This window comes from Pollachius pollachius (assembly GCF_949987615.1).
Source record: "Pollachius pollachius genome assembly, chromosome: 20".
Taxonomy (NCBI): domain Eukaryota; kingdom Metazoa; phylum Chordata; class Actinopteri; order Gadiformes; family Gadidae; genus Pollachius; species Pollachius pollachius.
Window position 1 is genome coordinate 8,274,421 of NC_136953.1, and position 9,133 is coordinate 8,283,553.

Consider the following 9,133-nt stretch of genomic DNA (forward strand, 5'->3'; position numbering starts at 1 on the left):
TGACTATACTGACAAATGTTCTTATTGTAAATCCCTTTGGAAAAGGAAAGAGCATCTGCTAAATGCCCTAAATGTAAAATGTAAATTTAGTTAGTTCTAGTAGCATTAAACCGTTAGTACTAGTATTATTTAACAGTTAGTATTGGCAGCATTTAATAATTAGTCCTTAGTATTCTAGTCTGTTAGCAAGGAAGCTAACACAGTAGGTGTTTAGGGTCGTGACCTCTTGTAAAGGCTACAGATTTTTGAGTCTGTGCTCGAAGGAGAAAATATTGAACTCTGATATCTAATGTACATGCATCATGATGCCCTGCATGCTATGCTATGAGTGTGTGTGAGTGTGTGTGTGTTAGCGTCGTATGCGCTAAAGGGGTTTAACTATAAATTCTCTGATGAGTCGTTACCTACAAACCTCTGGCAGAGACAGAGAATGTGTGTTTTACAACTTATTTTTAATTTCCGCTGACCCTGTAGGGAACAGTCAAAGCCATGGCTGTTTGGGTTAGGATTAAGACACACACACAATCTCCCACCCAGACATGCACACAATCACACACACACAAACACACACACACACACCTCTCTATCCCCTGACCCCTGCTGATCCCAGACGGGGTCACATCGAGCTGCATGACATCATCACTACACACACACGCTCAAACATACACACCCACACACACACACACGCACGCTCACATGTACTCCGTCTCACTCGCTCTTTCTCTCTCACACACACACACACACACACACACACACACACACACAGCAGTAAAAAGCATTTTATGGTTACAAGTCTTCCTGGTAGCGGTGCGTAAATCACAGAGAGAGATGCTGCATCTCTCTCCCTCTCTCCCTCTCTTTACTTCTCCCTCCCCTCTTCTCTTGATTTATGTGTTTCTTTCTTCTCTTTGAAACCCATTAAATATATCTTTACTATCATTGTGTTTAGTGGTGTTTAGTGTTGTCACTTTCTTGTCATTAAAGCATTTATTGGAGTGAATTAGCACAGGTTCTATGTTCTGAGTAACCTGTGCTTGCATTGCACCCTGGGAGTTGTAGTTTAGGTGTGTTTCTCAGGGTCAGGGTCTGGCTTTCCTGAAGTGATCAAGTACAGATGGCTGTAGACGCTCTGGGTCAAGGGAACGTGGGCACAGATTGGAACCAGCTTGTTTGTCAGTAAAAATGTCTTCAAACCACCAGATCTACCAGCTATGCTACCTTTGGTCTGATACCATCTGCCTCAAAGAGAGAGAATGGAGGAAAGAAAGAAAGACAAAGAAAGAGAAATAGGGGCTGGATGACATATGACAACAATAACACACAAATATGACAACAATAACACACAAAGAGGAAGAGAGAGAGAACAGATAAAGTAGTAAAGTAAAGACATATGGGAGAGAAGGACCCAAATAGGAAAAGAGTGGAGAGGGTAGGAGAGGAGAGGAGAGGGGATCACCATCTCCGGCTTTGAAAAGAGAATGAGAGAAACAGTATAGAACACACACACACACACACTGTAAAACTCCCGGTGAGTGTTTTGGTAACCTTTGACCTCTCCAACTCATCAGTAACCAGGAGGTGAGCAGAAGTGTGTGTGCTGTCCCATCCATCTCCGTTAGACCCGTCGTGTGTGTGTGAGGGAGATTTACGGCAGCGACAAGTTTGCTATCATTTCGAGTTACTGTTAACTAGGATCTTTGTTTACACACACGCACGCACACACACATAGACACGAACATACACACCAGCAGACACACATATCTTTGTCATCCCACCATTTCTTCCTGTTCCATTCCTCCACCACGGAAGAGCAGATTGCCCTTATCACAGATTATACAACCCCCCCCCCCACACACACACACACACGGCAGGTGCAAACAGGAGTTCTATCACAACCAGGATGTTTTGTAGTGTGTATGTTTGTGTGTGTATCTGATTCAGACCACGATAACAATCTGTTCTTCTCATTTATCTCCTTTTTATATCGTATTCTACCTCTCACAGACCTCCCCCTCAGCTCCTCATTTACTCCCCCTCCTTCCATCTCCTCCTCCCCTTAGCTAACCCTCTCCTTCTATGCCTTCCTTCTCCTCTGCTCCTCTACCCTATTCTCTTTGTCCGGCGGAGAGAGAGATGGTAAACCAAAACATAGAACACACTCCCCTCTACAAGTTCAGTGGCTGGCCTGCCGGTGGTGGATATATGTGTGTGTGCGTGTGTGTTGATGTGCGTGCATGTGTGTTAGAGATAGTGACATATTTGAATGGGGTTCAAATGGACGCAGATCTCCAGTGATGTCACCGCAACATGCTCATGCTCACACGTGCATGTATGCACACACAAACACACAGACACAAGCACACACAGGTTATCTGGTGATCTGCCATTGTTTTCTGTATCGGTATCTCTCTATCTCTCTCTCTCTCTCTCTCTCTCTCTCTGTGTAAAACAGCCTGTGGATGGAGAGATAGAGAGATATCTATCTCCACACCTGGAGGGTTAGGGAGAGAGACAGCGAGACAGGTAGTTCATTACCTTTAACTGTATAGACATGCATGTCAAGTTATTTCTGTCTTTTTTGACCTATAACGTAATTTGGCAATAAATAAATGAATAAATAAATGAAGCTCTTTTAATTAAATTGACAGAAGGAGAGACGCAGGAGAAATATACAAAGCCAGAGACAGACGAGACAGAGGAAGAGAGACAGATGAGAGATAGACAGGAAGAATGTCAGATGAGAGATAGGTAGAGACACAGGGAGAGATAGATGAGATAGAGACATGAAGGCAGAGAATAAACAAGGAGGGGGGTGAGCAGAAGAGATGATGAAAAAGTGAGTAAAAAACATGAAAGAGATACATACTAGTATTACGGGATGTTGTGACATCATAACTGTATGTCTGCAGATCCCTTTGATACTGTGATAAAGGGCTTTGTAAATAAACATTGACTGGACGATGTGTATGTGTGTGTGTATGTCTGAGTGTACATGTCAGTATGTGTGTATATCTGTGAGTGTGGATATATCTCACACACACACACACACACACACACACACACACACACACACACACACACACACACACACACACACACACACACACACACACACACACACACACACACACCAACGAGAGAGAGCAAGAGGGAGAGAGAATCAAGATAGTAATTTTGATCTGTTCCAAGACTTTTATTTGAAGATTCTGCTTGGCATCAATTTAACGTGTTCCATACATTAGTGGTTCTAATAAACAACAAACCGGCTGTACAGTGTTTTTGTCTCAATAAACTTTTGGAAGTAAACAAAATGCACAAAAAGGATGATACCTTGCTCAGTTGCCGATGAGCAGGGCACTACTATGGCCAGGGTTGGGGGTTCTACTCCCTGTGTAGCTACATCGAGTAAGGCCTGATCGGCATGGATAAAGCACAGACAATGAGCAACAAATCGTAATGCCAGCTGGCACTGTGGTCACTAGCTACCTAGTGGCAAGTGCTACTAGCAAGCTCGCTAGCTAGCGAACTGTAATTGCTAGCGTACTCGGTGACTAGCTCACTCGTGACTAGCACACTTTAGTAGCTATTGGCTAGTGCGTGGTGTTAGCAAGCATACTGTGGTAGTAACTGAACTGTGTTATCTAGTGCACTGTTAGTTAACATTTGGTGTTAGTCAGCAACGTGTACGTTTGTGCACTGTGGTAGTTGGCTATGGTAGCTTAGAACACTGTGGGAGCTAGTATGCTGCGTTAGCTATTTGACTATGGTAGTTAACTCTGGATGAGCTTGTGCGGTGAGGTTAGTTAGCGCACTGTTGTAGAATTAATGATGGCAGCTAGGGAACTGTGACTAGCATTGGGACTGTACGTGTTTGTTATTTGGCTGCTAAGGACAATCATATTAGCGGACCTCACAAGTTCAGCTAAGGCACCTAAAGTGTGCTCACTCGCACGCACGCACGCACACACGCAAACACACACACACACACACACACACACACACACACACACACACACACACACACACACAGCAGACATGCACGTCAACATCAAGGTATAAACACTGCCCACATGCATACAAAAAAGCTCACAAAAAACTGCACAGAATCAAACTAAATATAGGCGTCTGACTTTGTGATTCAATACAGAGCAGAATAAGACTAACTTTCCCTTTTGATCTCAATTACACATGTCCCAAAACATTAACACACACACACACACACACACACACACACACACACACACACACACACACACACACACACACACACAGACAGTATGGAAGACATCCATGAATCTGGCAGAGGAAGCATTGTCTCAAAGTTTTTAAGGAAGAACAGGAGTTTAATCTCATGTCATGTTATATAATCTCACCTAATCAAATCTGACCCAGGAGCCATACTATGAGTCCAGTCTACCGTTTGGGACTCTGAACTACAGTAGTTTGGGCTACATTAGCCAAAAACCCACAAAAATGATACTGTATCCCATAATCTGGGCTGCGCTTCAATAAGGACGCATTTCACCAAGGGTAAATTATTGAGAGGAACTCAACAGGTTGGCTGGAACCCAGTGCTGACATGCCTATACTATTATGGGATGGTTGCTAACCTGGGGTATCTTTAGACAACACACACACACCAACCACTGCAGCGTAGTGTGTTAAACCAACCAAAGAGCTTTCTACTGGAGCGCTCCTGTTTTCCAATCAGATCGCTCTTTTCATGCATGCAGAGTTTGGAGGCCAGCCAATCAGCTGTTGTTACAGAGGTTGTTGACCAATAGGAAGGCATGTTTTCACCATTGGAACAATAGGGGGGCTTGTTTTACCCAGAGGACCAATGGGAAGGCTTTGTTCTAAGCGTTGTGACCAATAGGAGGGCTTGTTCAAAGCGTAGTGACCAATAAGAGGGTTTTTTTCTATGCGTGATGACCAATAGTAAGGCTTGTTCTAGGCTTGGTGCTGGGCGATGAGTGTGCGGAGCTGTCGGATGACGGCGTCGATCAGCTTCTGCCGGTCGCGGTCCACCTTCCTGAACTGAGCAAACATGGTGCTCCTCCTCCCACTCTCTTTCATTCTGGAGGGAGAGAGGGAGGGGGGGAGAGAGAGAGGGAGGGGGAGAGAGAGGGAGGGGGAGAGGGCGGGGGAGGGAGAGAGGGAGGGAGAGGGAGAAGGAGGGAGGGAGAGGGAGGGGGAGAGGGAGGGAGAGAGAGAGGGAGGGGGAGGGAGAGAGAGGGAGGGGGAGAGAGAGGGAGGGGGAGAGGGAGGGAGAGAGAGAGGGCGGGGGAGGGAGAGAGGGAGAAGGAGGGAGGGAGAGGGAGGGAGAGAGGGAGGGAGAGAGAGAGGGAAGGGGCGGGAGAGGGAGAGGGGAGAGGGAAAGGGAGGGGGAGATGGAGGGAGAGGGTGGGGGTGGGTAAGGGAGGGGGAGGGAGAAGGAGGGAGGGAGAGAGAGGGGGAGAGGGGAGAGGGAGAAAGACAAAAAAGGAGGGGGGGGGAGAGGGGGAGGGAGGGAGAGGGGGAGGGAAAGGGCGAGAGAGATCATTTAGTTGTTGTTTTACCAAAATAGGGGATCTTTCCTTTCAGGGTCATGGATGGAGAGTCCATGACCTTAGAGAATGACCACACAAAATTTGTCTTAGAGGCATCACACTCATATCTGTGGCGGTTTCGAGGAAGCATCCATCACTGCAGAAAACAATGCTGTTGTCATGAAGATCACATCCAAACATGCATCTTATCACCAAATGGTATTAGCAAAGCCTTCACACTACTTACTGTTTATATTAAGGAGGGAGTGATGACCTTAAGGGAAAACAACACACAAACTCTTTGCAATCTTTATGCAATACAGGAAAAAAAACACAGACACACAAAGACACACACACACACACGATACTCACGGCTTAGTTAACCTGGTGAAACCAAACGGGAAGAAAAAAAAGAATGAACAAGATGGGTAAAAGAGAGAGAGATAACGAGAGGGCGAGAGAGAAGAGTCAGAGAGATGGAGAGACAGGGGGGCGAGCCCACAAGGGTTTGGCTTTTGAGAGCAAGAAAATCGAGATGGACAGACAGACAGGCAGGTACTGACTTGTCCAGCAGCAGCAGAGCCGTGTGGGGGTTAACGCGGACGTATCGGCTGGTGGTCCGGCCGTAGTCGGCCAGGTAGCTGGACCAGTCCCACTGGGTGAACAGATCCAGCAGCTAGAGAGAGAGAGAGAGAGAGAGAGAGAGAGAGAGAGCTTATAAAGTCAGTCACTCTTGTTATATTTTTTGAGAAGCATAACTGAACTGAAACAGAGAGATATCGGTAGGTTTGCACGTGAACGCAGCAGGGTGTGCTTTTGGAGGTGACCCATATTTCTGTTGCATAACTGGCTGTCTCACACACCCACAGAGCCCCAGTGAACTCTGGGTAACACCATTCAGAAGAAGCCATATGTGAAATCAGAGGTGATGGGGAGGGTAGGGGTGGGGGGTTAACCACATGTGTGGGAAGAGATGATGGAGAGAAGTGAAGAGGAGATGAAAACAGACTGCAGACTAACGGTGATGAAGATGAACTGATACAAAGAGAAAGAGAAAGAGAGAGAGAGGCGAGAGAGACAGAGCCACAGAGCGACCGACAGAGACAGAAAGTGAAAGACAGAGACATAATTCTCACAAGCTTCAAATCGAAAGCTGTGAAAACGTCCCATAAACACACAACCTCTTAACCCAGGCAGAAACTAGGCTGACGGCAGGAACTAATATAAACTAAAGGAATATAAACTAACAACCAGGTCCTATAGCCAGACTATAGGACCTATAGTCTGGTAGGACCTATAGGACCTGGTCAGTCCTACAGGTCCCAGTAGGACTGACAGCCTCTGGAGGTCCAGCTGAATAAAAGTGAGGAAGAGGAGGAGGGAAGAGGAACAGATCCCCCCCCCCCCCAAAACCTAACCCTTTAAAATGGAGACACACACACACACACACACACACACACACACACACACACACACACACCCCCAACACCGCAAAGATGAGTAGACTTTCTTGTTTTGAAATCAAACTCATTCCCTTTCTTATCTCCCTTCCTTGCCTTTTCTTCATACATCGCTGTAGAAACGTGTTTTGATAACATTGGTGATTAGATCAACAGATGGATGGAGGTGAGGATGACAATGATGATAGCATATGAATACAATTAGAGAGAGAGAGAGAACGAGAGAGAGGGAAAACGAGAGAGAATGAGAGAGAGAGAGAGAGAGAGAGAGAGAGAGAACGAGAGAGAGGGAGATGAGAGACAGAGGGAGAATGAGAGAGAGAGAGATGGAGACGAGAGAGAGAGAGAACGAGAGAGAGAGGGAGAGAGAGAGGGAGAGAGAGAGCACGCCAGTTGTATGCAGGTTCACTGCTCTCTTTTCTTGGCTGTGATACATATCACACACACCTGACCTGTTGCTCACCCTACACACACACACACACACACACACACACATGGCTGCTCCTGGTGTGTGACAGCAGTCTGCCTCTTCACCTCTCACTGAACCTCTCGCTTCGACTCCCTCTCCCTCTCTGACCTCACTGTAACCTCCCCCCCCGCTCCCACTAGACGCACACACACACACACACACACACACACACACACACTCTTCCTCTAATTCTTCAGGAGAATAACAAAATGACGAATCAGCAGAAGCCCTGCTATGATTGGCTGCTGAACTCATGCTCTCTAGACTATCTCTCTCTCTCCCCCTCTCGCTCTCCCTCCCTCACTCTCTCCCTCTCTCTCCCCCTCTCGCTCTCCCTCACTCTCTCCCCCTCTCTCTCTCTCTCCCCCCCCTCGATCTCCCTCCCTCACTCACTCTCCCCCTCTCTCTCTCACGCTCTCCCTAACTCACTCTCTACTCTTTAAAATTCAAATGGCTTTATTGGCATAGAAAACATGCATTTACATTCTCTTCGCTCTGGTCCTCTCTCTCTATTCCTCTTTCCCTCTATCCCTCCCTCTAAAGCGTTCCTCTCTTCTCCAGTGTTCTTTGGTCCAAGTTTTCCTCGACAGCAGTCACTTTATTCAGCTTTTTTCCCCCTACTTTTTTCAAACCTCTTCGGTTAATATTCTTTCGGCATCCGTTTAACCTCCCCCTTTTTATCCCTCCATCCAATAATTTTACACAGTTCAATTAGTGGGGAGTGGAAACTGACTGACCAGGTCAGAGTGACCCGACACGTGTCCGTCTCTCTCTGTGTCTGTCCGTCTCTCGTTCCTCCCGGCTCTCCTATTGGCTTTCAAAGGTCAAAAGTCATCAAAGCAGAGGAGCTGCTTTTCTCTGAAAACTTTTAATAGATTACAAAGACACTTCACCCTCTCTTGCCCCTAGCGCTCTCCCATCAGAGTCTTCCTCTCTCACCCCTCCCTCCCATCTGTGTCTCCTTTTCTCCCCCTCCCTCCCTCTCTCCCATTTCCCATCTGTATCTCCCTCTCTCCTCCTCGCTGTAAATTAAGAGTTGAGGGGTGAGTTGAGGGTCACTAATGCTAGCGAAAGTACTTCTGTCCTTATCTCACACACACACACTTCACGCTGGCGCCATGACAGTCTGCACACACACACACACACACACACACACACACACACACACACACACACACACACACACACACACACACACACACACACACACACACACACACTTTCCCAAAGTTCTCTGGGACAAAGGTGGCCCATGATTCCTCGATGGCCAGAACATGATTGAGTTTTTAGTTGAGAAATAACTAATCGTGATAAATAAATGATGATTTATGAAGATAAATCTTCATCTAGCTAGTGCTTCACAACTCTCTAGAACAGACTCAAAAACTAACTCTCTACGAACTAACTGAATTCAGCTTCTCAACATTGGTTGGTTCATTCCTCAACGCATAGAGACAAGCACGACAAAAGAAGCAGGCGTATAGGCTAACAGGCTAACATACAGGTTAGAACACAGCCACCAGGCTAACAGGCTAACATACAGGTTAGAACACAGCCACCAGGCTAACATACAGGTTAGAACACAGCCACCAGGCTAACATACAGGTTAGAACACAGCCACCAGGCTAACAGGCTAACATACAGGCTTGCGTACAGCCATCAACAAACAGGCTAGC

At 46.6% G+C, this 9,133-nt stretch overlaps 1 protein-coding gene across 1 annotated transcript in view; it reads right to left on the bottom strand.

Annotated features, from left to right (window-relative positions):
- Positions 1 to 2,622: 2,622 nt before the first annotated feature.
- Positions 2,623 to 9,133, bottom strand: part of exoc6b (exocyst complex component 6B) — a 52,004-nt gene continuing 45,493 nt past the window's right edge. The window contains exons 21-22 of the mRNA XM_079757755.1: positions 6,092 to 6,204; positions 2,623 to 5,077 (exon numbers count right to left, since the gene is read on the bottom strand). Of these exons, the coding sequence (XP_079613881.1) occupies positions 4,951 to 5,077; positions 6,092 to 6,204 (240 nt within the window). The 3' untranslated portion in view covers positions 2,623 to 4,950. The remainder of the gene's footprint in view (positions 5,078 to 6,091; positions 6,205 to 9,133) is intronic.